Genomic DNA, 25,437 nt, shown 5'->3' on the forward strand with positions numbered 1-25,437 from the left:
GATTTGCTCTCTCGACATTTTCCTCCCTTTTCGATCTCCTCTTTCACAGCTCTCTCGTCCCCTTTGAGGCAAAAGAGCAGAAAAACCAACCAAGACGCGTCGAGGCCTTTGACATGTGCGAGTCTCTGGGACCGCCGGGAATCAGCCGACCTCTTTCTCTCTTTGGTTTCCCTTTCTTCTCTTTCCTTCCTAACCCTCACCTACTCCATCTCCCACCACCTTACGTTCACAGCCTCTCGTCATTTCTGGACTCTCCTCATCATCTCTAGATCATGATTGATCACATCCTCGGGAAACCTTCAGCGTCGTGGAAGAGAACTCAAGTGTGAGCTCGCTCTCCTCCTCCCCTTCTCTTCCTTACCCCTTTCCAGGGCTGAACTTCTCGCTTTTTGTTTCATATACAGCTTCCTCGTACTTATCTTCTGGTTGGGACGACTCGTTAAGGGCGACAAGAACGGACCTAGGATCTTCTGGTTCAGGAGGATCAACAGAACGTTGTGTGAGCTCGACCCGTCCCTCCCTCCGCTTCGACCTCCTCCTTCCTCCCTCCTCTCTCACTTCTAGACCCTTCCTTCTTCGTCTCTACTGACACGTGCTCGTCTTTCTTCTCTCTCTTGTCTATCAACCCACGTTCCGCTCTCAAATCGCTCTAACCTGCTCGCTCAAACACTCGCTTCTCTCTCGAACCAACCTCTCCCTCGTCATCAACCAACCTTCTTCCCTCCCGCTCCTCAGCTCGATTCACGCCCTACCAGATCATCCTCAGCACTCTCACGGCTCTCTACGCTATCAGGCATCTCGACTACGTACTCGGACTGGGAGGTGAGCTCGTTTTCTTGCTACTTTGGTTGTTTTGGGAGGCCGGTGCGGGTGGGACGACGTCGACGAGAAGGAGGGAGGACGTCCTTGCTGGACCTTGATCTACACCTTTCCCGGCCAACCAGAGCATCTTCAAGTCCTCCATCGAAAGTCTTACAATCCACTGACCTGCCCTTTCTTTCTCCTCGTCCTGCAGCTCCGGAACCTCTGGCTCGTTTGGTCCGTCGCGTCCATCGTTTCTTCTTTTCAGCCCAGAGTTCAGGCTCTGACCTTCCTCTTCTCGCTTTCCCACCTCAGTACTCGCCGTCTTACTACCGAGCAACATGGATCGCAACAGCCCTCGACGCAGGATTCGCTACAGCCATGCCGATTCGACCAAAGTGGGCTCGAGACCTTTGCAGCATCGTGAGTCGGTTTTCTTTTCATCCTCGTTCGTTCTCGAGACCTTGAAACCGAATTGAAGAACTCTTGTATCGCTTTATAGCTATTTGCCGGCTACTATACCATCTACGCCAACGAAGCTGACGAAAAGGTTCGTCCCTCCCTTTCTCTCAGCCATCTCGACGCGTCGCTGATTCTTCGTTCCTCCTCCTCCCAGCTCCGTAAATTTCGATCCGTCGCCACCGTCGAAATGCTTCGCACAACCTGGGAAAAAGCCGTTAACCCCTACATCCGACTCTTCACTCTTCCTTACCGTCCTCGACTCCCTCTCGTCCGTCGGCTCCTCATCCCTCGACCTTCCTCCTCGATCCACACTGCTCACCTCCCTCCTATTTCAGCCATGCTCTTCTTCGACGGAACGGAGCAAGAGCTGGCTCAGTGCAAAGATTTGGTGATTGATTTCCCGGGAGGAGGGTTCATCTGTATGGGACCTGAGCATCATGAGGAGAGGTTGAGGAGGTGGGGAAGGAAGTTGGGGAGGGAGGCCATGGCAAACGGGGCGGAGAGGAAGAGGGCTGTTCTGAGTGTGAGTGATGATTTTCCTCTTCTCTCAGATGGTGTTGGTGCGCGTACTGACTCGATATTGGGTTGGGTCGTTCAGGTTGATTACGGGAAGAGCCCTGAGTGTGAGTTCGTCGTTTTCGAGCAGAAGGACGCGTCGAGTTCTCTCATCTCCCTTTCGCTGACGATTACTTCTCTCGCTCTGCCTCCAGTTCCTTATCCTTGGGCCATCGAGCAAGCTTTCGACGTCTACGTTACCCTTGTCCAGACTAAGGGTCGAGCTATTGGTTTCGGAAGCGGAGAGATCAACATGGTTTTAACGGGAGATTCTGCGTGAGTTCTCGCCTCCCTGCTTCACTTCTTTCGCTTCTTCGCTGACCTCTTCTTCTACCCCCTTTCCAATATCTAGTGGAGGAAACATCGTCGCTACCGTCATGTTCAAGATCCTCGAGCACCCAACTCCCTTGCCCTCTCCCGTCGCTCTCGTCTTCGCCTACGGAGCTTTGGACTTCAACTTTACTTGTAAGTCGACCTCCGAAGCCCCTCAGCTCTTCGTCTTCTGACTTGATGTCTTCTTCTAACAGCCTGGATGACTCCTGAGAACCTCAAGACTCTTCGATCCGAGCAATCCTCGGCCAACATCCCTGGAATTCAAGACTCGAAGGATCATCTCGTTCGTCCCTTCATCCCTTCCGTTCGAATTTTGAAACAGATGACTGATACTGTTTTCTCTACATTGCACAGGCTCATCGCTCTCCTCTCGCAGTCGTCAAAGACGTCGTTCCTCGCCTGCGTCGCAAGAAATCCTGGACGCACTCCATCAGCTCCAAACTCCCCTTCGTCCACGGCGCCACCTCTGAACGTTCTCCCTCACCTCACTCCCCCTCCGACCGACGTTTCGCCACCCTCCCTCGAATCCGTCCTTCCCGCTCCCCTTCGACCTTCTTCGACGGCGGTGCCAACTCCTCCTCAGCTCAACCCTCTCCCGCTCCCGCTCCCGACGCCGACGAGCCTCAGGATTCCTACTTCTCTCCCTCCTCCGGAAGTCCTCTCAACGACGAAGACTACTACCCCCAGGAGGAGTCGGAGAAGCCTCTGAGGGAGAGGGTCAGGACGCCTGGAGCTACGTTGATGTTGGCGGACGACGAGCAGGAGGAGGAGGAGGAGCATGTGTTGGATCTCGACGCTCAGCAGTTGGTGCTTTCGGCGGAAGCGGAGAAGGCTCAGAAGGCTTTGAGGAGAGCGTTGAGAGGGAAGAAGGCTAGTCCTATTGGTACGAGGTTGACAATGACGAGTCGGTCGTCGTTCTTTGCGGATCGAGTGATCCCTCCTTCGATGGTGAGTTCAGACGCGTCGCTTTGGTTCTTTCGTTCTGAATCAACTGTTAACCGACCAACTCTCCTCTTTTTTTCTCTTCGTTGTTTTTAGATGCGAGCGATGTGCATCCTCTATCTCGGACCCAAACAGAACCCAGACTTCTCCGCCGACTACTTCATCTCTCCCATCCTCGCTCCCATGGCCCTCCTCGCTCACTTCCCTCCCGTCCTCATGATCTGCGGAGAGAAGGATCCCTTCGTCGACGACACCGTCATCCTCGCTGGAAAGATTCGAGAGGCGAAGAGGGCCAGGAAGGCTGAGGCGATGAGGAAGGAGGCGGGGAACCCGAAGGGATCGAGGTTCGGGGAAGGGTTGAGGATGAGCAGCTCGGGGAGTGCGAGAGGAGGAGGAGCAGTCGGAGGAGGGAGGAAGAGGGATCCGATCTTGGATGACGAGGAGGAGGATTGGGTGCAGGTGAAGATCTACGAGGGATGGGGACATGGTGAGTTTTTTTTTCGTCTTTTCTCAAGGTTGGGTCGGCTCGTCGCGTCGCGTTTTCATCCGCCTTACTGAACTCTCCTTCTTTCTCCTTTCCCCTTCAGGTTTCCTCCAAATGGCTTCTCTCATGCCAGAGGTCGGCGTCGTCATCGGAGAAATCGCAGATTGGATGATGGGAACCTTCGACCGAGAAGTCGAGTTCAAGGCAGCAGCTCTCAACGGAACCCTCGTCCCCTCCTCCTCCTCCTCCCCTCCAGCTACCAACGGAATCCCTCCCTCCTCCCTCAACGACGATTCTTCCCTCGCTCCTTATCAAGATCAACCCCTCTCCTTCACCCCAAGGAAACACCAACGATCCTCCGACTCTTCCTCCCTCCCAAGCCCTTCGAACATCGACGGTCTTCCTCCTTCCAGCGGAGTCGTCTCTACATCGGAAAGCATCTTCCCCACTGGATCTCCCATCCCTCCAGCTCGACACTCCCCTCCTCCTACCCTTCCTCGATCCCTCCCTAGCCTCCTCGCTTCGGCTCTTTCGAGATCAACCACTCCTACCTCCCTCGCTGGGATCACTCCTCCCGGCACGTCGACTCCTCGAATGGGGAACGCCGCCAACGCCGCTTCTGGGGCAAAGGGAGCTGGGTCGACCGCTCCTTTGGACGAGGCTGAGCTGATGAGAAGGAGGAGGTTGGACGCCGTGTTCGGGATGGGGGAGACGCATTCGGGATTCCCGTCGGACATGGAGGACGACGATGGGGATAGCGATGCTGGGTTCAGGAGTGGGAGCACGAGTGTAGTGGATATGAAGAGTTTGCTGGGGAGGGAGGCGGAGAAGGAGTTGGAGGAGATGCTTTGAGCGAAGACGCGTCGAAGCTTGCATTTGGTTTCGGTCTTGGTTCGATGGTTTCTTTCTCGTAGCGTTCGTTTAATGCATGCAGTTCTCACTCACGATCCATCTCCACAATCGTAGTCTACTAGGCTACGATACTTCGTCCTCGTTCGACCTCACCTCAATCCTAACCTTCACCATCGGAGGTTTCCTCTCCATCCCGGCGTTCAGCCAACCCTTCTTCTCCTCGCTCCCCACGATGATCTTCAACCCATCCCCCTCCAACCCTTCGTCCTCCCTCATTCCAACAAAGTACTCCCAGAACGAACGTCCGAAGCGGATCCCTCGCAGATCGTAGACGATGCTCTTTTCCCTCGCGTCGCCGACAAAGAGATGAGAGCCGCGACGGGGGAAGGTGACGAAGGAGAGGAGGTTGCAGTTTACGAAGGTGAGCTGGGTGACGTGCTTCCAGGAGAGGAACGCTTCCCTGCGAAGAAAAAGAAAGGAGAGAAGGTCAGAAGAGCGAGACGACGCGTCGAGCAAAAACAAGAGAACCGGACAAACCTCGCTTCTTTGTCAACGACAAAGTTGAACAAGCCTCGAGCTCCTACGACTGGAGGACGAACGATGACTCGTTTGGGGTCAAAAAGTTGCATGAGGGAACGGTGCGCGTCGAGGACTTGAGTGTTGGTCGAGGGAAGGACGAGAGTGAGGGATTCGAGTGGGTGACGAGCGAGCGAAGAGGGAAGTGGGATAGGTGCGTGTGATAGGTTTGGGAGGTTGAGGGTCAGACGGGAGAGATTGCGTTTGAAGGAGAGGCATGGTCGTAAGCACGTCGGGAGAGAGGAGTCGTCGAGCTGAGAGAATGAGAACGACGCGTCGCAAAAGAGTCAGAATCGTTCAAAAACAGTTTCTCGAACAAAGGGAAGGCTGAGACTCACGAGCCTACTCAAAAATGTCTTTAAGAATTCCTCCTTGACCTCGACATCCGAGCACAACCTCCGCCCAGCAGATTTTAGAAGATCCCAGGAGCCAACCAAACACCAACTTCGAAGCTCTCTCCGACGGCTCAACTGGATGATCGTGTGGAGGATGTCGAAGGGAAGGGCTTGAGATGGAGATGGTTTAAGCTGAGATGGAAGCATTGTTGTGATTGGGAGGGAAGGAGCGAGAGGCGAAGCGAGCAGGAGGGGAAACGGGACAGCCTCGAGAAAAGAATCTCCGAGCCGCCGACGGAGCCGTACGTTCGCGTTTTCTGCATGCCATAAAAGTCTCGTTAAGCTCAACCGTTTGGTTCTCGGAATCTCTCCGCTGAGGAAACCCTTGCTGAGGTATGAGTGTGAAGAGGTGAACTTCCGAAGGAAAGAGAAGAAGAAGCAAAGGGAGGGAAGGTGAGCTCACCCCAACGACGAGCTTTCGACGGCTTCGAGCCTTCTCCAGTGAAAAGAAATCATGCGGCAGAATTGGCATCTGAGAGAATTTGCGGAATTTGGAGATGCTGTTGCAGCCAAGAGACGAGGTAGAACGAAGCATGAGGCTGGAACGGGGAAGAGCCATCGTCGCGTCGTCGCGTCGTTCGTTCTCCTTCTTCTGTGAAACGTTCCCGGCTCCAGATCAAGTTCAAGTCGAAGGAAATAAGCATTGAGAGAGAGAGAAAGAAAAGGCTATGCGGATCTCCTGCAAGACAACGTCCTCCTTCAATCCTGCTCCCTCCGTTTCCTTCGTTCGACCACCAACCAGAACTCCACTCCCTTTCGAGGCGTCTTCCTCAGCGCCTCCGCCAGACTCGTGGGGAGATCTCGTTCTCCGATCTTCTTCATCGTATCCGGCTTCCTGGGAAGGCGATAGAGACGGAACTCGACGGGGCGCATCTCTGCTCCTTCCATCGCTCGAGTGAATGCGAACGACGACGAGTGACCCGTGGACTTGGGAAAGAGCTGAAGGAGTGGAACCGATCCAGGTCCGGAGCATACGACGGATCGAAGGCGATTCCATCCCGAAGTGAAGGAAGCGATAGAGGAGGGAACGTGGGAGATGGTCGTCGGAGGAAGAAGGCAGGCTTCAAGATCGTCGTCTCCTCCTCCCTGAAGGTGAATCTCGCGAGGGTTGAAGTATCGAAGAACGGGAGACCAGTGCGGGATCACTCGTAGGATGTCAGATCCGTCGAGGACGAGAAGTGGGATTTCGAGGGAAGCGAGAGGAGAGGTGGAGACAGCGGACGTGAGGGCTTGATGGAGGGTTGAAAGGAAGCCGTTCGACTTTCCCGATAGGATGAGAGTTTGTGGGAGGAGGAGGGAAGAGATACGGCTGCTCTTGAAATCCGGTTCCATGACCTGAATCGGGAAAGAAGAGCCAGAAGCATCAGCAAAAAGACTCAACTCGAGGGGACGAGGTTTGGAAGGAAAGACTGACTCTGGACGAAACGAGGCTTGCTGCTTCCTTCGATCTCATCGTGACCGACCCGTACATCTGCGAGGTGGTCAATCGCAGCATCTGGAAGCTAGTCTCCATGACGGCGGCGAGTTCTCGACAGTTGAACGAGTCGAAAACCAAGCTCAGGATCTCTATTGGGAGGGATTCGAGGGAGGCTCGAGGTCCTGCGGGACGAGGAAGGACTGGGGGAGGGGACTTGTACTTCTCCTGTTGGAAGGGTAAGAGGTCAGAGATTAGGGTCAGCTTCCTATACATAGCCGAAGATTGGAGAGGGGAGGAGGGAGCACGAACTCTCGACCAAAGCCAACGGCCTCCCTCCCTTCCTTCCTTCTCACTCTCCCAAACCCAGAACCCCTCGGGAACGGCAGTCCTCGAAAGCTCTGCAATGACTCGATCCTGATCTTCGCCGCTTCTCTTGAGACTTTGGTTCTCGGAGGAGAGACGAGCGACGACGGAGGAGAGGTGGGAGACAGAGGACCGTTGAGCTTCGTTCTCGACTTCTTGAAGAACAGCCAGTTCCTCCAGCTGACCGATTCGAGCGAGAACGAGATCCATTCTGGGACGACGATAAGACGGAATGAGATCGAGGAGAAGAAACGAAAAAAAGGATTTAAGAGGGTCAAAAGGGTTGGGAGGGAAGACGAGAAAAGGAAGAAGACTTCGAAGTTGAGCTCAACGTCGTCGTCGACCTCCTTCCTTCCTCCTCTCCCTCCTCCCTCGTGCCACTGCCACTCCCAGTCTCGCCTCCTCCCAAGATGGAAATCCCTTCTCCATACGTACTTGGCCAGCTACTCGGTCTCTCGGAGGATGGAACCGCCGCAGATCTCTCCGAAATGTCGGAGGAAGAGAAGACAAAGCTGGAACCTGCTGTCACTCAGCATCTCGACTTCGTGAGTCCCTCTCTGGCGGTTTTCTCTGATCAGAACTGATGCGCTTGTTCTTCTTCATGATCTTGACAGTACAAAACGATCTCTGCTCAGCAGGCAGACTCGTACATCGTCAGTAACTGGATGCAAGCGTCGGCGGTCAGTGGAAGCCTCGAGCTGATCGACACTTCCTCTCCCTCGCTCGATCTATCGTAGGAGGAGTTTTCCTCGGTGTTTCTGCCGTCTCTAATACGTACTCTAGTGGCCGTGGAGGACATCACCGACCGATCATTCTACGCCAACGTCGTCTGTCTCCCCCTTTGTCGTCAAACGGCAGCCTCCTTTCCTCGCTTCATTCGCCACTTCCCAGACGAGGCTTGCGCTCTCTACCTCAAGGTTTGGGACCCTTTGGAGTATATATGCGCCAATCTGGATAGAGCGATGGTACGTATACACCTTGTATATGTTTTCAACGACTCGAAGCTCTAAGAAGTTGACTTCTTTCTTCACTTCGTCTTTCGTCCCTCGCAGGAAGCTGATAACGGCCCTGGACAGATCGCAAAGCTTTTCGATGTCACCTTCTATACTCTAGTCGGTCTCTCAAAGAACCTGCCAGCTTCCACAACCTTCCCTTCTCTCCCTCTCACGACCAAAATCATCTTCCGCGCCGTCGCAAATCGATTCGACAACGAACCACGTCTTCGAGCTCCGTTGGAGGCCAGAGGGCTCTGGAAAACATTCGCCTTAAAAGCCGTGTTACATCTCGTCAACGTTGAAGAACCGAGGAGACACGTAGCCTCTTCTGGACTGGACAAGATCGGGCACGTCTGGTGGTCGTGCGAGGCAAATCGAGTGGTTTGGACGACTGGATCGGACTGCTCGCCTTGTGCGAAGCTGGGAGATGGAGAGGAGATGATGGCTTGTTCGAGGGTGAGTTCATCTACGCATCTTTCTCTTCGTTTGTCGTCTCTGGGCTGACTTTCGTCCCTCTCACGACGCGTCCCTCAACCAGTGCCTCGGAGTTCGCTACTGCTCGAAGGGTTTGCCCTCTCTTCCCTTCTCTCTCACCGAACGTCGAAGCTGACTTTGTTCTACTCTTCGTCCATTAAAGATCATCAACGGTCCGACTGGAAGAGGCACAAGAAGGTCTGCTTCAAACCGACGTGGTGAAACGAGAGTAGTCGAGAACGGGACGGATCGAGTTGGGTTTGAGATTGTAGGAATGAGATGCGTAGACGCTTGACTGTTCCATGAGGAAAGGTGCTTCGATCTCGTTTCGAGACAACGCCGTGAGGAGAAGGAAAGGAAGGGAAAGCGTCGTCGCGTCGCCGAAGCCAGCGACTTTGACTGAGAGAAAGACGAAGCTCATGAATCCTATCGAGCTCGATGGTAGCATTTTATTTAAATAACGTTTTATCGACTGACTATTCTAGACAGTAAACCAAACGTTGCACGCCTCAACCTCCTTCTTCTCCAACATCCGAAACCACTCCCTCATCTCCGCATGACCGTCCAGCCTCTTTTCCAGCCTCTTCCCGTCCGAGAGCTGCACCCCAACGCGCCTTTTGATCTTCTTCCCCGGTTCGATACACCGCTGCAGACGTGAATCCAGACGTCTTAGCACCGTCGCCGTCCTCCTCCAAGCCACCAGCGTCTTCTGCCTGTACAGATGACCGTGTCGAGGCGAGACCATGGATGGAGGAAGTCGAGGATGTGGGAGGGGAGGGAAATGATGGTAGGAGGAAGCTTCTTTCCTCGGTTGGAAGAGATGTTGAAGATGGTTGGGTTGAAGCGACGAAGAACCGGAGTCCAAGCGGCGTAGACTTGTTCGCGATCGCTGGGCGGGCGAAGAGCGAACGCCAGATTATCCAAGGAGAGGGATTCATCGTTTTCGGTGAGGACAGGTGTTGAAGGGGGTACGGAATACTGCCATGTTTGGAGGGGGACGACGCTGGGTTCGAGGAAGGGACGGACGCGGTCGCAGGAGGAGGGAGAGGGATCGCAGAGCTGTAGAAGGAAGGGAGCGAGATGGACGAGAATTCAGATAGGGTCTTGTACCAGCTCCCCGTGAGGACGTTCAGGAGAAAGGAAAGCTGAAGAGAAACAGCGACTGACCAGTGTCGACCTTAACCTTCTCGTAGACAGATTTAGAGGCGAGTTCGAGGAACCTCATAGACGTTTCACACATCGCTGCTTTTTCAGCTCGACTGAATGACGAGAGGATTAGAGTGAGGAGCTCGACGGGGAGGGACTCGAGCGAGGCGGGAGGGGAGGAGGGAGGATGGACGGCGAGAAGAGTCGAGTTCGTCCGGTACTTCTCCTATCAACGCGAAAGTCAGCAGAGAAAAGCAAAGTATCAGCGTCTCGTCAGATTCTTAACCCCAAAGATGGCTGAAAAAGAGAAGAAGGAAGGCAGGACGAACCAAAGACCAAACCCAGCGACCTTCCTCCGTTCCCTCCTTCCCTCCCTTCTCTCCTCCCAGCTCACTCTCCCAGACCCAATGACCACCTGAAAATGACGCCCGAAAAATCTGAGCGTTGATCTTCTCCTGATCCCTGTTCTCGGAGGAGAGACGAGCGATGGTTGCTGCTTGAGCTTGGATCGCGGCGTTGAGCTCATCGTTTTGGGAGGAGAGGAGTCGAGACAAGAAGCCTGGGCTTGAAGAGAGGAAGCTTGAAGTCGAGTCTGTTCTTGGAGCTGAGCAATCTGAGCTAGAATATCGTCCATCGTGAAAGCTGAGAAAGGACGATGCTGGTCGTTTTGAGGGAGGGAAGAAGAAGGAGGCGAGCTTGATTTCGAGCTTCAACCTTCCCCTTTGTTGACTCCTACCTTCCACCATCCCTCCAAGTCCCGAATCGCTACATCCACCTCCACCATCCTCTCTATCTATGCCTGCTCGTCCTCGACCTCGAGCTCCTCCTCCTCAACCTCTCGCTCTTCCCGAGTTTGAGCCAGCTCTCCCTCCTCTCCCTTCCTCGCCTTTAGAGAATCAAGCAACTCCTTCTTCAGCTTCCTCTTCCTCCTCCTCCTTCATCACCATTCCACCCATCCAGAGACCATCCTTACCTTCTTCAGCATCCTACGACTCTCGCTCAGCGGACGAGGAACCTACGCCTTGGGGAGGATCAGCTTCTTCGTCGTCCAGTCCTCCTCCGCTCAGGGGTCTGGCAAACAAGTTCGCTTCGATGATGGGAAGAGCTCAGCCAGCGTTCGGAGAGGAAGGATCCAGGAGCAGTCTCAGCGAGGACGACATCGTCAAGCAGGCTATAGAGGAGAGGGATCGAAGCAGGAGGGAAGCGGAGATGGTCCTTGCCAGGGAGGAGGAGGAAAGGAGAGGGGCTGGAGGAGGTGGTGGAACCATCAAGGCTTCTAAGGCTTCAAAGGTTCGTTCTTTTCCGCTGATTTTGCTCTTGTTGACAGCCTTGTATGCCGAGATATACGACGGAGCTAAAGCTGACGTCCTTGCTTCCTTTGATCGATTTGTTGAAACAGAAGGATCGAGGGCCTTTCTTCGACGCGACCAACTCTCCTTCACCTCGTCCCTCCCCGAACAACAACGCCAACCTTAACCCTCTCGACTCTCAAACTCCCATCCGATCGAAATCAAGCACCTCTCAACTCACTCCCGGGCCCCTTCACCCTTCTCCCTACCTCATCCCTCGCACTCCTTCCTCCCCAACCATCGACGTCGAGGCTTCCCTCTCCCTCCTCGCCAACCGCTTCGCAAAGCTCGAAGCCTGGACCGTCGGACACGTTCGAGCTTTGGAAGAAAGGGTTGAGAAGATGGAAGTTAGGGTTCAGGCTGTCGAGGAGCAGGGTGGAGAGGTTGGGAAGCTCGGGAAGGATCTGGGAGAGTTGAGAGGAGCGATGCGGGCAGGGTTCGAAGCGATGGAAGCCATGGTGACATCCCCTCCTCGTCCATCCTACACGGCTACGACGAGAATGGCTCCGACTGTAGAGAGGGTCAAGGAGGAAAGATCTCCATCTCCTGCACTCGCGTCAACTCCTCCCTTGGTCACGAAGAGATCCGTCTTGACTCCTCCCGTCGCCTCGACCACACCCACCACTACTCCCTCCTCCAAACCCCGAACTTTCGCACCCGTCACCACCACCGCTCCTCTTCGAACCTCCCACCGTTCAACAGTCTCCATCTCGTCCATTCCTCATCCAGCCTCAACCCAATCCTTCACCTCTTCGTCTTCAACACGAACTCCCCGATCCACCTCTCCCTCAACAAGCATCCTCCACACACCTACTCTCGCCGTCCCTCGCTCTACCTCTCCTCTCCTCTCAGCAACCTCCACACCCTCCTCCCCATCAGGCCAAGCCGCCGCTCCTCCTCCTCGGAAGAGATACACCACCGCTCTCGGAGAACGCGCCTCCTCCTCGACTTCCAACCTCCCCTTGCTCAACATCCCCGCTTCTTCCGATACCTCGGAGAACCCCAACAACGGATCAGGAACACCGCGAAGCACTCCTCTTCCAAGCTCCCCATTCACCAAACCTACGAGGTCGGCGACGGGCTTGCTCGATGGAGGGGCGGGAACGGGAGCGAACAAGGGTGGGAGGAGGAGATCGAGGAGTGTGGGTGGGCATGGATCGGTGAAGGAGGAGAAGGAGGAAGGGATCAAGGCTAGTAATCTGAAGAGGGCTCAGGTCGGGAGCTTGATTGGGTTTTGGGATAAGAGCTAGAGCTAGACGCTTCGTTTTGAGTTGATGGTTTCGTTTTTTTTTATTTTCTTTCTCGCACGCTTAAACTTTTCATACGGACTTTGTTTCTTTCTTTTTTGGTTGGTAATATACTCCTACTACACGTTTAGATCTTCTCGCTACCCTAGTTTCTCCTCTCTTCGTTCCCGTTCTCGCACGTCTCTCCTTCTCTTCTCTTCCCTCTCCGTACCTTCCCTTGTTTCTCTCCCTCCTTTTCTCTTTTTCTTCTATCATGGACACCCTTTCTTCACGATCGTCTTCACCTTTTGTCCAGCAAGCTTTCCCCTCCCATCTCACTTCGCTTCCCTCTCCTCGAAAGCTCTCCTCCCGTCTCAAACTCGACGCGTCCCGACTCGACCTCCTCTCCTCCCTTTGCCCCCAAAACGGCAAACGAAAAGAAAAAAATAAAACTTCATCATCGATCCCACGCGCGCACGCACGCACGCACATAAAAGAAAAAAGCGAGAAACCTAAGAAAGCACAGACATAGGAGAGAGAGACGAGAAAAAAACGCACGAACGAGGCACGAGAGAACGAGAAACAAAAAGGAGCCCAGAACCAGAAAGAGAACGGAAGTAAAGTGAAAGAGGGAGAGCGTAATACGTTTAGGAAAGGTGAAGTTTATGTGATGCGATAGGGAGGTGGGGGACGTTAAAAGACGAAACGAAACGAGATGGGTTGGGTTGTGACGCGGACGAAAGACGAAAAGAAGAGGACGAGCGAATGTGGGACGAGAAGGGGGATGACTATGGTGTTTGTTTGGGAAAGGTAGGGTAGGAGAGAAAGGGAGTACGTGTGCGGTATAGGTTAAGGGGAGAGAAAGTAAAGAGGAAGACAGGGAAACGAGCACAATGGGACGGGCAGATAATCGATGGAGAGGTAGGGATGGGTGAGATAGGTTCGGGTCCAAATTGGATCGATCGTAGGCGAGAGATGGGTTGACGGAGGAGGAGACGGTGGGATGGGGTTTAGAGAATACCGCTGCGAGTAAAAGAGGAAGGGAACGAAAAGAGGGTGAGCTCGAGTTTCGATCGAGAGCTTTGGAGTTCGAGAGAGACTCACGAATCACGCAGAGCATTCTGCAGGATGGTCTCCTTGACGGCAGCGAAAACGAGTCGAATCTGTGGGACGAAAACGAAGAAAAGTCAGCTTCAAGAGCTCACGCGTCTCCGTCTCTTCTCCTCCCTCCTTTCCCCAACCAAATCCCACCGCCAATCCTCAACATCCCCTCCCTCTCCCAACCTCCCTCCCTGCTCTCCCTCCCAACCCTTTTCCTCGAGACCAAGCCGCTCGCAATCTCAAACTCACATTCGACGTATCCGTCGCCTGCGTCAAATGGGGATACACGCTCAACCTCGCTCGATTGGTCTGGGTGAACCTCCAGAGGATGTACTTGGCGGCCTTGTTGATATCCGGACCTCCCGTGTACTCGGGGAAGAACTTTTCGAGCGGCACCTTGGGCAGTTTGGCTTTGAAGACGTCGATTTTGTTGAGGAAGAGGATCTGGGAGGGTGGTCGGACGAGCGGGAGAGGGAGGGAAGAGGTAGGGCATGGGGAGGAAGGAAGGAGGGTGACGAGATGGGTGCAGAGGGTGGGAGAAGAGCGAGGTTGGGAAAGGGCGAGAGAGACGTCAGTGAGAGAAAGGCGAGGGAGGAAGAGAGGAACGAAAGCAAGACGACTCACCACCGACGTCCTCAAGAACCACCGCGAGTTGATCACCGACTCAAACAAGACCAGACTTTCCTGCATTCGGTTCTGTATGCGAGCACAACCAAAAAAAAAAGTCAGCACCCAGCTCTGCTCTCTCCTTCCCTTCGACGAGCTCGTTGAGACGAAACGAAAGGCGATGAAAACGCACCTGTCCATTCTCCTCCAGCAACACCTGATCGTACTCGCTCAGAGCCACACAGTAGATAATACTCGTCACCGCCTCGAAACTACAATCCAACCCAGCATCCAAGGTCAGCTTCAAGCTCGTTCAAACGAAACGAAACGAGGGACTCACCAATGAATCCACTTCTTCCTTTCTGACCTCTGCCCTCCGACGTCGAACATACTGTTCAACGAAACGAACCAAAAACGAGTGAGTACACGCTCGAGGGTAGGTTGTAGTAGAAAGGTGTAGGAGATCGAAACTCACTGTATACTCAGCTGCCCCATCGTGAACCTCGTCTCACTGATCCCCGTCGTCTTTGTCCTCGCTCTCAGCACGTCGGCCTCGTCAGGCGTGTAGTCGGGTTGACCGATCCGTTGGACGTTGGCGAAGAAGCTGGGAAGTGAAGTGAAAAGAAGGGTTTTCGGGATGAGCTCGAGGAAAGAAGCTCGTCGTTCGCTCGCGTCTCAACTCACTAAGGTGCCGAATCCATCAAGTAGAACTCGCTCTGTCGATCCAGCACGGAAGGGATGATCGGGTCGTGCCATAGGGACTCAATCGCCTTCGCAATATCTGCAGAGAGGACGAGCGAAGGATCCGCGTCGATTCGGTAGTCGAGGATCTTGTCGGCGTAGACCTGAAACAAGGCGAAGCGAGGATTCCAGAACGGTGGGTCAGTTGGGTTTGAAGGCTTTTGGTTTCGGCGATCGATGTTAGAAAGTCGGGGTGGGATCGGGAGTGTATGCGCTCAAAGAACTTTGAGCGACAGAGAGGTAGGTAGACGGCGAACCGAAGGAAGGGAAGGGAAACGAAACAAGCTCGAACACAACGACTCACTCGATTCGCAGGCTCCTCGGGATCCACGCCCAGTTTCCGACAGGCCATCACCACCGCTTGCGCTGAATCCACCAGGTTCTTGTACCTAGTTCCGCCCCCAAACGAAACCAACAACAACGAATATGAGCTTCTTGGTTCGCGTCGTTTCGCATCGTTCGAGAAAGCGGGAGACGAACACGATGAGTCTGAACTGCAAGAGTTCGTCCTTGGTGTAGCCGTTCTGATGGATGATCTTCATCTGCTTGACGATGGTGGATTTCCCCGATTCTCCTGACCCTAGAACGAGAGGGAAAAAGAAGGAAAGGTCAGCTTGTGGTTGAACAAAGGAGGAGAAGGGGTTGTGTTTGAGAGAAGAGAAGGGAGGGAGGAGGGAATCTAAAAGCTCATTCCAAAGATCTGACCCTTCCCCCTCTCTCTTGTTGTTCGTCTCGTTCTTATTTTCCCTTTGAAGTCAAGTTCAAAGAGGGAGGTGAAGATAGGGCAGGAGAGGGGAGGGAATAGATTGCTGTCGGAGTCGGGAGGAGCAGAGAGGAAGGAGGAAAGACGAGACGAGACGAGGCGAGGCGACGTTCCCTTCCTTCCTTTCGTCTTCCACCACCCGACCCTCACGCACCCACCTGACGAGACATACAAGAAGAGATAAGGACGACGTACCTAGTAGCAAGATCTTGCACTCCTTTTTAAACTTTCTCGAATCCTCCTCAATCTGCTTGTCAATCTGGTACGACCGATCCTTCTCTCCCTTGTCCGGAGCGGACGTAGCGCATCCCATCCTTTAGAAGAAGTGTAAGGAGGGTGGTGGGAGTGAGTGGAGGTGTGTATGCGGGTTTCGGTTGAGCGAGAGAGGTGGATGCGAAGGTGGGAGGAGAGGAGAGGAGAGGAGGAAGGGAAGGGAAGCGAGCTGAGAGTAGGGGAGTCTAGGAGGAGGGTGGCCTATTCCCTGCGAGTCGGAGAGCTGATGAGGGGTTGGACGGTGGAAAGAGGAGAGCGAACAGGTGCTGAGAGAGGGGTCGGTCTGAACCTGAATCGAAGGAAGGGATGGAAGTTGGGGAGCTTTAAAGGCAAAGGGGGCAAGGAAGGGAGGAGAAGCGAAAGCCCGCCGCCCACCTTAGAGTTTGTTCAAATAGTGGAGGTGGAATCGTTAAGATTTCCGCACTCTCTCTCCCTACTCGCTCTGGTAGCCGAAAGCTTCCATATACTCTGAGGAGGAAAAATCTTCCGTCCTTCGTTCTTCGCTCTCTCTTCCGCTCGAAGCACAATTCAAGGGGAAGAAAGGCGGGAAGGAAGGAAGCAAAAACAACCCACGCCGCCGTTCGACGTGTTGTCTCAGGAGGGATCCATCTCCTCAAGGCCTGGCCTGTTCGCTATAAAGGGCAAAGAACGATAGAGGTGTAACTTGGAGCCAAGCAATCATCCAAAGAAAGGCGATCCCCGGGGAGCTCTCAATAAAATCGAGTAAAGTGCAAGAGAGAAGTCTCCGAGAGATCGTTCGTTGTTGACTGACGAGGACGCGTCGAACGAGAAGGAACGACGAGGTGCGATTATAGAGAGAGAGAGAAAGAAGCAGAAGCGAACGAAATGCAAAGAGGTACGTAAGAGAGAGAGAAGCGAAGAACAAGACAAACTGATGTAAAGAACGAAAACGAAAAACACAAAGGGATAAAGCGAAAAACGAAGAGAGAAAGCTCAAAGCCTAAAAGAGAAGCGAGAAAGAAACCAAGCAAAAACGGCTACCGATCCTACCCGGAAAGGTCTTCCTCTACCCTAACATACAACCGAGCGTCGTCATCTAACTCCTTACTGCACAAGACCGACCTCCATCTTCTTCTCCTCGACGACGGCCTCCTCCTCCTCGAGGATCGACCCCTCGCCCATCGACGGCTCCACCTCGGTCACCACCACGTTCTCGTTGGCAGAAGCGGCGTCGTCCTCTACGGCCTCAACGTCGTCGAAGATCCAATGGAAGGAGAGGATAAGGTTCTGCGATGAAGAGAACGAAAAAGAAGGAGAGTCAGAAACCTCGCTCTTCGAAGAACAGCTCCGAATTCCGACTGAACTGACCTTGACCAACGCAGCTGCGTGTCCGAGGTTGTTCATCATCTTGCCGTACTCTCCAGGACCAGGTCGAGGCTTGAGGAGCGAAGGAGAGAAGACAATCGCCAGACTTTGAGGAGTCATGCCTGAGGAAGGGAAAGAAAGGAGATCCAAAGCGTGAGTCACCGAGACGCGTCTCTGCCGTCACCGCTGTCGAGCTAGTATGAGAGCTCGAGAAAGAAGAGAATACTCACAGTTCTGCTCCTCGAAATCCGTCACTCTGTCGAGATGCTCGACGATTCTCTTCAGCAAGACGAACCTCTCCCTCGACAACTCCCAGATCAAATCTCGGATCCCGTAGAGTCGCTCGTTGTAATCCTGGATCTGAGCTGCTCGGATCAGAGCCTCGTAGCTGGCGAAGGGAAGAACCGGTTCAGGGAGAGATCGAATCCAAAGCTTGAAGGCTCCGCAGAGGACGTGGATGTCGATGTTGTCGAGAGGGAAGGAAGAGTTGCCGTCGAGGGATTTCTGGAGAGACGTGATGAGAGAGGAGGTTCCAGCTGTTGCGAGAAAGGAAAGAGGTCAGAGAAGGGAGTTCGGAAGGTGAGAAGAAGGAGGGAAGAAGGACGAACGGATTCGGTAGATTCCCTGTTCTTGCAGACCTCGCGACTCGATCTCGTTGAGGAGCCTGTCGACGACTCGAGGAACTGATTCTGGCGAAGCTGATTCCCGACGAAGGACTTCTCGGATGTCGACACCGTAGACTAGAAGAAGAAGAGGAGAGGACGGGTCAGTTTGAACGAGAACCGAGATAAGGGGAAGGCGAGAAAGAAGACGAACCTGATCTGGGATGCTTCGCCTCCTGACGACTCGTTATCTGCTGAGGTTCGTTCACCTCCTTCAAAGCCTCGAGCTGAGCTCCATCCAGAAGGGTCCTCCTCTTGTCCGAATACGATCTCGAAGCCTGCTTCAACGAGGTGATCCACGCGTTCAAAGCGACCGCCGACGGAGCTTGAACGATGTACCTGGCTCCTTCGTCCGACGCGAGTTGGAAGACGAACGACCTCGGTGGGTTAGGAAGTTCCGAGACCTGGGAATCGACGATGGAGACGACCATGGAAGCCTTTCCGACGGGAACGAAGTCGAGGTCGTCGATGCTCTTTGCCGAATCGAACGAGTTGGCGTGGACGAGCTCGTGGTGATGAGAGTGGCCCATGGAGAGAGGTCGGAAGCCTCGAAGGAAGGACCGGGTTCCCTTCTTCTTCGTCTGAGCGGTGGTTCCAACCGAGAGTCTTCCGGATCCGAGGTCTCCGTTCTCCTTGATCGTTGCTCCAGAGGGCGTCGACCGACGATCGACTTTCCCCAACCTCTCCCGAGCGATCTTGTCTCGACGTTGCTTCTCGAGCTGAGCCGAGACGAGGGAGCTGAAAGGGCGGAATCCCTTGGGGAGGTGACGATGATGGGGACTCGTCTCGCACAGAGCGTGCTGCTCTCGGAGGGCGAAGTCTCTGAGGGATCGAAGATCGAAGGTCGTCGTCGTGTCCCGTTCCATCGAGAGGAGTCGTTCCGTTTCGTTACGATCTGGATTTGGGCGAGTAGAGATCATGCCTGAGACGTTTCCGACGAGGTTGAAGACGTATCTGGAGGAGTGAAATGAGAAGGAGATCAGCAAGGTCAAAGGGAGAGGGAACGAGGCGAAGAAATGAGAAGACGAACCTCCTCTTGTCGAAGTTCACCAAGCTCGAGACCTGCATACTCGAGTCTACAAATTCTGGAACGACGCAGACGACCTCCACGAGTCGCTCGAGGAACCATCCCAGGTCGACGGTACAGTCCAACGGAGTCGAGCCTTCCATCTCCGAGAGGAGTCCAGCGAGACCCTCTATCGACGACTTTCCTCTGACGAGAGCGACTGCGTGCCAGGAGTGAGCGAATGCCCGACTCTCGGGAGAGAGAATGGCTGATCGAATGGCTGAGCCGACGAAGGTAGCGATCCGAGGTTCGACGTGGAATCCGTTCAAAAAGGAAGGAGGGGAGGGAGTCCAAACAGTGTCTGGATCTGCTGAACGAGATCGACAGATGTCGAGTGCTGAGATAAGGACCCCGAGACGAGCTTGTCGACGTCTTGGACTGATGGAGGGATCCGAGATCTGAGCGACGATCCAGCTCCTCATCGTGTTTTGAGCTCTGGAAGAGGAGCAGACGAAGACGCGTCAGTTTGGGTTGAACCTCCTCCGAACGCACCACTTTGAGAAAGCGAAGAACTCACCTGATCGCATATCGAACCATCATAGGGAGCCTCTTGGCGATGGCAACCCCGTTACTGCTTCCTGGGGCGGCAAGAGGGACTGAAAGGATCGAATGGAAGTCCGAGATCACCGCGTCCTCCTCCGTTTGCGACGCCGGTCGAAGAAGAGGTAGCCAACCCGTCGGTTCCGAGCACTGAAGCTCGAAGACCTCAGCGGTGCAGTAGAGATCCTCCTCCGTGATCTTGAGAAGAACCGACGATGCGAGCGAATCCAGGTCGTTGACGAGATCGAGAGGAGACGTCTTGTCGATTTGGGAGGTGGGAGGAACGGGTTTGGACGATCCATCGGGGTGAGGGAGAGGAGGGAAGAGGGAAGAGGAGTCGGCGAGGGTAGTTTTATTGACCGGAGGACGAAGGAGGGAGTGGGAGAAGTGTTTGGAGAGATTGGCGATGCTCCCTGAGACTTTCCTCATCGACCGAAGATCTCCCTGAAGCGATTCCGGCGACGAGATCTCTCGAAGGAACGAGGAGAAGGAGGAGTAGAGGTGAGGATCGTCGAGGATGGCTTGTTGAGCTCCTTGCGACATCCAGTGGTCGAGAGTGGAGAGGACCGACAGTCGGAGGGAAGAGACGAGAGACCAGTCGACTGAGGAGGACGCCATCGAGAGGTCGGCGAGAGGCCAGGTTGGGAAGGCTTCGACGGAAGCGAGAAGAGGATTGTTGAGGGTTTTGACGGCCGAGAGACACGAGTGATATCGTTGTTTGAGGTGCTGAAGGAGAAGGGGAAAAGAGAGAGCGGACGCGTCAGTTCGAGATGCTCGAAGATGCGAATGAGACGAAGGTTAGAACTGACCTCGAAGACGGTAATCGGAGTTGTAAAGGTCCTGAAAGTAGCGAAGAACTCCGTTCGATATCCCTGGAGGTCGACGAGGAGGAGCCGACGACTCGATCCTGTCTCGAGACCGGTATCGTCCTTCACCGTCATCTTCAACCCGTCCACTCCGAAGATCAACACATCGAGAAGACTCTCGAGTGACCCAGCCTTTACATCCACCCTCAAGGCTCCCAGTCCGTCCGAGTTGATGGATCCGGCGACGCTGACCCTCTTCGACGACGAGCTGTGAGTTCCGCTGTCTCTCTGACCTCCTGAAGTGCTGCATCTCTTGTACGACGTCGAGATGGTCGAAAGAGCGAGCGTGTCTCTCGGTGAAAGGGTTCCTCCGATTCCGATCTGACTGGCTCGTCGAGAATGGGAGGTCGACTCGATGATGCTCGTCGGACGCGACGACGACGACTTTCCTCCGAGGCGAGGGAAGGGTTCCTGAACGACCTTGAGGACCAACTCGCCTCCACAGAGTCGAAGAACGGTCTCTCCAACTCCTCCGACTTCCCTCATCGATCCGAAGAAGAGCTTCCTGCCGTTGTTGAGCTCCGAAACGGGCTTGCCGGAGGGCACCGACGAGCTTCCCGTCGACGTCGAAGGTTGAGCGAGATCGAGGCTGTCCGTCCTAGCCTGAGCTCCCGAGAGCGAACGAGGTCGAAGTGGACGACGACCTCCTCCAGCGTTGAGACCGACGATCGAAGGATGAACTGCTTGACCGAGACCGTTGAGAGGAGTGGAGGATCCTTTGCTGACGGCGGCGAGGTTGGCGTACGATCCGGTCTTTCCTGCCATCTGGCCTTCTCGAACGGTTTGGAGGAGGGAGTCTCGATCGATTAGGGTGATGGTCGGTAGAGGTTGAGGGAAGAGGAGGGGGATCATGGTGAGGTGAGGGTTGGGAGAGGAGGAGGAGGATCCGAGCTTTGAACGATGCTCTTCGACGTGACCGAGAAGAGGAGGTTCGGCGACGAGGGAGCTCTTGAAGTGGGAATGGGTCCTGAAGCAGCGAAAGTGGAGGCGGATCAGCCAGGTCGGACGAAAGGAGGAGCGAGAGACGGAAGGGAAGGTGTGTTTACTCACTCGCAAGACTTGGGAGTTGGATTCGAAGCCAGAGTCTGGAACAAGGCCTCGAGCTCCCAAACCACACCTTCGGGAACGACGGACGTCGACGACGAAGGGAAGGAAACCGCTGCTTCGAGAGCTGCTGAGACGGGATCCCAAGCTTCCCAGATCGGCAGCATGGCGACGGCACCTGGGACGAGCTCGGTCGAGAGCAAGCTCGGATGATCTGCTCGTCTCGCTCTCTTGATGTCCTCGACGACGGATCCGAGGTAAGGGACTGAAGGGATGGCTTCTCGTTCCTGCTTGTGTGGATCCTCCGGAGAGAGTCGAAGAGGACGGATGTGCTGAGCCTCCTGATCCTGGAACGAGACGGCTGAGAGAAGAGGAACCCAAGACTCCTTGACGAGGGTCTGATCGATGTCCGAGATCCTCCTCCACGTCTGCGTCAACCTGGCGACCGGTCTTGAGCAGATTCCCATCGCTACCGCCATGAACCCCGACGCGTCTCCCGAAAGTCGAAGGTACTCCCCGATCGTGATCCACTGCGAGATGATCTTTCCTCGAAGTTGCGTTGCCGACTGAGGTTTCTGGTGGTCTTCCGAGGTCGAGTTCCGACGAGTGGAGGGTTTTGAGTTGGCCGGAGTAGCGTTCGTGGACGATGAGGCGACCGAGACGAAGATGTGGTGAAGGACGAGACGAGTAATGAAGTGAGGTCGATCCGGGGAGAAGGAGAAGGATGCGAGTGGATGGGGAGCGGCAGCGTCGTAAGGGAAGGAGTCCGTAGCCTCGACGAAGAGACTTGGGGAGAGGAACCTCGCCGACGGAGGTCCGATGAAGAGGGAGGAGAATTGATCCGAGTGGAAGATGTGGATGGATCGAGCGAATTCCGAAGGGTCGAGGGAGAGGAAGGTTTCGAGAGTGAGTCCCGTACGAAGGAGGTCTTGGAGCTCCGGTCGAAGACGATCCGCTGGTCGAGGATGTCGTTGACTCTCCGATACCCAATCCGTCGACGTGACCGCTCCCTCCGTCTTCCCTGCTCGATCGACGAGGTCCAAGAGTGCTGAGAGACCTTCGTTGTCGGCGAATACGAGCTTGGCGACCTCCACGAGTCCCTCCTTGACCTTCGTCGCGTCGTCTGGAGACCTCTTCCACCAACTCCCTCCGAAACCTCCACAGAACCTCTCCACCACACCCTTCACCCTCACTCTCACGTCCAACATCAAGTCCTCCTTTTCTCCGTCTTCCAAGGAAGCCCCCGTCGCTCTCTCGACCGACCTCTTCAGCTCGGCGACGAACCGAAGCGGGTGGGTGAAGTCCAACGACGAGAACAAGACGGCGTCGACGAGTCGAAGGTCCTCGGTCCTTCCTTCCTTTGGAGGCATCTGAGACGCGAAGACGAGCTCGTGGACGAGAGCTTCCGGCGTGGCTGAGCGAATCCTGTCACGAGAGAGGAGACCTGGCGAGGAATCGTCGGAAGAGGGAAAGAGATCGAGGTCCGGATGTCGACCTGTTCCCCAGAACGACCTTGCTCGACGGCCTTGGGTTCCAGCTGCTCCAGAGCCGAGAGTCCGTACCGACTCGTCCGTTCCTTGTCGACGAGGAAGACTGGGAACCTTCTGAAAAACGAAGAAGAAGGTCAGTAAAATTCGAAAAGACGAGGAAGAAGACAAAGAAGACAAACCAGGCTCTCAACCAAACCAGTCGGAAACTTCGCCTCGATCTCCACCTTCCTCTCCCCTGGTGGTTTGTAGAAGTACAGCTTGGAGCCTTGAAGAACGATCTTGAACGGCTTCCAGCCCTTCGAGAGGTCGTCTGGTCCAACTCCTGACGACCTGAAGGGACCTGCTGAAGGAGCTGATGGTGTGTGACGAAGGGCGAGACCTGACTGGAGGACGATTTGGGAGGACCGGTTGGAGTTGGACGCGTTTGGGCGGGAGGAGGAGGAGGAGTTGGGGGACGACATCGAAGAAGAGGAGTGGTGTGGTGGGTAGAGGGTGCTGGAGGGGAAGTTGTTGGTCGTCGGAGGAGCTGTTGATGAGCCGGAAGACGCGAAGGGGATCCTGAATCCTGCGAGAGCGGACGGTGTCGAAGATGCTGGTTCGAGCGCCGTCAACCTCTCCTTCGCTGACTTCGAAGGTTTCTCCTTCTCCTTCTCCTTTCCCTTCCCTAGAAGTCCGTTGCTCATGCTCCTCCCATGTCCGAGAAGCCCTCCTGGGTTCGAGATGACCTTCCCTGCGAGTCCTCCGCCTGCGTTCATGAACGCTCGTTTCGACGCTCCTCCTCCCTTCGTTGCGACCATCGTTTGGTTTTGGGATGAGCTCGACGATCCTCCTGCTTCTCCGTTGGCCCAAGACGAGAGAGAGTTCGACGAAGGAGAGTGATGGGAGGAGGAGATGCTGGGTGTGGATTCTGAGACGGGAAGTTCCGAAGAAGGGAATTTTGGGGAGGGACGAGCTGTTCGAGCTGACTGGAATGATGCTGATGGTGGAAGGGATGGGAAAGGGACGGTAGGAGGGCTGAAGGCGGAGGTAGGGTTGGGATCTGGGCTCATCGGAGGAAGGCTGATCTGATCGCTGTAAGGAGAGAGAGGCTCGTCCACTCCTGACCTGTCGTCGTAAGAGGAGCGGTCTTCTTCGACTCCACGATGAAGGGTCCTTGGAAGGATGCTTTTGAGGGAGGTCGGAGAGGTTGACGATATCGGGGAGGTGGGACTGATAGAAAGAGAGAGGGAAGACGCGTCGGTGAGCTCGCCGAGTCGTTTCGAACGCCTCGCAGACCCAAGAACAGATGCAGACTCACCTCGTAAGACGTTCTTCGAGATCTTCTTCTGATGGCTCCTGCTTCCTTCTGTACTCTTCTATACGAGCCTTGTTGGCGGCCGTCGTTGAAGACCGCTCACCTCCCGTCAACAATCTCGAGAGATCGTCCATCGACCTCGACCAGCTTTTCCTCCCGATGCCAGCCAATCCACTACTGCTACTTCCTCCTCCGGCTGAAGGTTCTCCTCGATACGTATCGTCGCCTCGAGACTGAATCCGGGCGAGAAGTCCTGAGTTCGGGGAAACCGATCTCGACGCGGTTGGCAGACTGGGTCCGACTGGAAGGCCGAGAGTTGGAGAGACGTGTGGGAGAGTGGCTGAGTGGGAGGGAGATGCAGATGTTGAAGGTATTCGTTGAGGTAGAGCAGGGATTGGAGGAATCGAAGGCGAGGAAGGTTGAGGTTGAGTCGAGAAGGAGGAGTGAGAGGAGCTCGCGAGGAGATGAGCTGGGGGAGGTGTTGGGTTGGAGAGGGTCGTTGGGCGACGAAGCCAGCTGCGAGATGGAGCTGCTAGTGAGGATATCGATGAGATGGAGGTCGAGGATGTTGAGGGGTGTTGGGTGAAGCCTGGACGAGGGTATGGCGGGGAGAGAGGGGAGGTGGATTGGTTGCCTAGTCCGGCTTGGACCGACTGCGAGGAAGGGAAGGTGGTGCTGGAAGGTCCGGAGATGGTTCGACCTCCTGAGCTTGACTTCTTGGACGACGAGGACGGCTCTACTGCTCCACTAGAGGCTACTCTCTCCCTTCCAGACGACGAGGACGACGACCCTCCCGTGAACCAACCCTTCCGAGGGAACCAGCTCCCTCCCGAGCTCTTCTCGGACCCAAACGAGGAGGAGACCGTCGGTAGAGAGTCCAATCCATGCTGCTGGTGATGACGATCTCCCTTTTTGGTTGGCGGAGGCATGCTCATGGGGGAGGAGGAGTGCGTCTCGTTGTTGGAAGTCGAGGAGGAAGGGTCCGTTGAGTCCTTGCGAGCTTGGTTCTTCTTACGACCGAGCATCTCGGCGGGAGAACTGTACAAGGGGTGTCGGAGAGAGTAGAAGGAAGTGGTTAAGAGTCAGATCTGGACTCCCATATTCGAAAAGGGGTGACAGAAGTCGGAAGAGGAAGGAGTGTTGGTTGAACGAAGTCGTGAAGCTCGTTCCTCCTCCCCTCCCTTCTACCAAACCACCCTCCCTCATTGAGACCTGTCCCGTTGGGACCTTCATCACTCATGCCGAGAGCAGCCAGAACGTGCAAGCTCTCTATTGAGAGTGGGAAACGGCGTCCT

General features: G+C 55.0%; 9 protein-coding genes across 9 annotated transcripts; 3 read left to right on the forward strand and 6 right to left on the reverse strand.

The window, feature by feature from the left end:
• Positions 1 to 198: 198 nt before the first annotated feature.
• On the forward strand, positions 199 to 4,524 carry BDY24DRAFT_374744 (Alpha/Beta hydrolase protein). Its single transcript, XM_076638462.1, has 14 exons — positions 199 to 325; positions 405 to 499; positions 736 to 822; positions 1,016 to 1,038; positions 1,117 to 1,224; positions 1,304 to 1,351; positions 1,418 to 1,786; positions 1,862 to 1,886; positions 1,974 to 2,094; positions 2,171 to 2,283; positions 2,346 to 2,434; positions 2,506 to 3,099; positions 3,190 to 3,580; positions 3,681 to 4,524. Exons 1-14 carry the CDS (start codon positions 273 to 275, stop codon positions 4,427 to 4,429), a joined length of 2,865 nt encoding a protein of 954 aa, XP_076500562.1. The 5' UTR covers positions 199 to 272; the 3' UTR covers positions 4,430 to 4,524.
• Positions 4,476 to 5,058, reverse strand: BDY24DRAFT_437751 (uncharacterized protein; the record flags this gene model as incomplete). The annotated part of the gene is made up of 2 exons (XM_076644292.1): positions 4,476 to 4,889; positions 4,967 to 5,058. 2 exons carry the CDS (start codon positions 5,056 to 5,058, stop codon positions 4,553 to 4,555), a joined length of 429 nt encoding a protein of 142 aa, XP_076500563.1. The 3' UTR covers positions 4,476 to 4,552.
• Positions 5,059 to 6,099: 1,041 nt separating this feature from the next.
• On the reverse strand, positions 6,100 to 7,454 carry BDY24DRAFT_437752 (uncharacterized protein; the record flags this gene model as incomplete). The annotated part of the gene is made up of 3 exons (XM_076644293.1): positions 7,127 to 7,454; positions 6,815 to 7,042; positions 6,100 to 6,735 (listed from the first exon to the last, which is right to left on the reverse strand). Exons 1-3 carry the CDS (start codon positions 7,388 to 7,390, stop codon positions 6,100 to 6,102), a joined length of 1,128 nt encoding a protein of 375 aa, XP_076500564.1. The 5' UTR covers positions 7,391 to 7,454.
• A 58-nt stretch (positions 7,455 to 7,512) lies between these two features.
• On the forward strand, positions 7,513 to 8,740 carry BDY24DRAFT_374747 (uncharacterized protein; the record flags this gene model as incomplete). Its single annotated transcript, XM_076638463.1, has 5 exons — positions 7,513 to 7,725; positions 7,795 to 7,833; positions 7,918 to 8,145; positions 8,233 to 8,631; positions 8,714 to 8,740. Coding segments are annotated over exons 1-5 (828 nt in total), but the record flags the coding sequence as incomplete, so codon positions are not given.
• Positions 8,714 to 9,135, reverse strand: BDY24DRAFT_374749 (uncharacterized protein). The gene has a single exon (XM_076638464.1). The coding sequence runs from the start codon at positions 9,095 to 9,097 to the stop codon at positions 8,855 to 8,857; it is 243 nt and encodes an 80-aa protein (XP_076500566.1). The 5' UTR covers positions 9,098 to 9,135; the 3' UTR covers positions 8,714 to 8,854.
• Positions 9,131 to 10,429, reverse strand: BDY24DRAFT_437754 (uncharacterized protein; the record flags this gene model as incomplete). Its single annotated transcript, XM_076644294.1, has 6 exons — positions 9,131 to 9,295; positions 9,376 to 9,538; positions 9,622 to 9,708; positions 9,817 to 10,021; positions 10,125 to 10,210; positions 10,348 to 10,429. The coding sequence occupies 6 exons, from the start codon at positions 10,427 to 10,429 to the stop codon at positions 9,196 to 9,198; spliced, it is 723 nt and encodes a 240-aa protein (XP_076500567.1). The 3' UTR covers positions 9,131 to 9,195.
• Positions 10,430 to 10,590: 161 nt separating this feature from the next.
• Positions 10,591 to 12,394, forward strand: BDY24DRAFT_367978 (uncharacterized protein; the record flags this gene model as incomplete). Its single annotated transcript, XM_076638001.1, has 2 exons — positions 10,591 to 11,085; positions 11,195 to 12,394. 2 exons carry the CDS (start codon positions 10,591 to 10,593, stop codon positions 12,392 to 12,394), a joined length of 1,695 nt encoding a protein of 564 aa, XP_076500568.1.
• A 1,076-nt stretch (positions 12,395 to 13,470) lies between these two features.
• On the reverse strand, positions 13,471 to 16,240 carry GPA2 (guanine nucleotide-binding protein subunit alpha; the record flags this gene model as incomplete). The annotated part of the gene is made up of 10 exons (XM_076644019.1): positions 15,777 to 16,240; positions 15,299 to 15,398; positions 15,123 to 15,207; positions 14,762 to 14,922; positions 14,553 to 14,681; positions 14,418 to 14,468; positions 14,271 to 14,349; positions 14,096 to 14,167; positions 13,721 to 13,915; positions 13,471 to 13,533 (listed from the first exon to the last, which is right to left on the reverse strand). The coding sequence occupies exons 1-10, from the start codon at positions 15,892 to 15,894 to the stop codon at positions 13,471 to 13,473; spliced, it is 1,053 nt and encodes a 350-aa protein (XP_076500569.1). The 5' UTR covers positions 15,895 to 16,240.
• A 311-nt stretch (positions 16,241 to 16,551) lies between these two features.
• BDY24DRAFT_437757 (uncharacterized protein) lies at positions 16,552 to 25,382 on the reverse strand (the record flags this gene model as incomplete). Its single annotated transcript, XM_076644295.1, has 12 exons — positions 16,552 to 17,102; positions 17,184 to 17,302; positions 17,411 to 17,716; positions 17,789 to 17,920; positions 17,997 to 18,796; positions 18,873 to 19,343; positions 19,426 to 20,174; positions 20,258 to 21,281; positions 21,365 to 22,962; positions 23,028 to 24,057; positions 24,146 to 25,180; positions 25,339 to 25,382. The coding sequence occupies 12 exons, from the start codon at positions 25,380 to 25,382 to the stop codon at positions 16,920 to 16,922; spliced, it is 7,491 nt and encodes a 2,496-aa protein (XP_076500570.1). The 3' UTR covers positions 16,552 to 16,919.
• Between the last annotated feature and the right edge of the window lie 55 nt (positions 25,383 to 25,437).

This window comes from Mrakia frigida, assembly GCF_051309035.1.
Source record: "Mrakia frigida strain ATCC 22029 unplaced genomic scaffold BDY24scaffold_2, whole genome shotgun sequence".
In the NCBI taxonomy this organism is placed as follows: domain Eukaryota; kingdom Fungi; phylum Basidiomycota; class Tremellomycetes; order Cystofilobasidiales; family Mrakiaceae; genus Mrakia; species Mrakia frigida.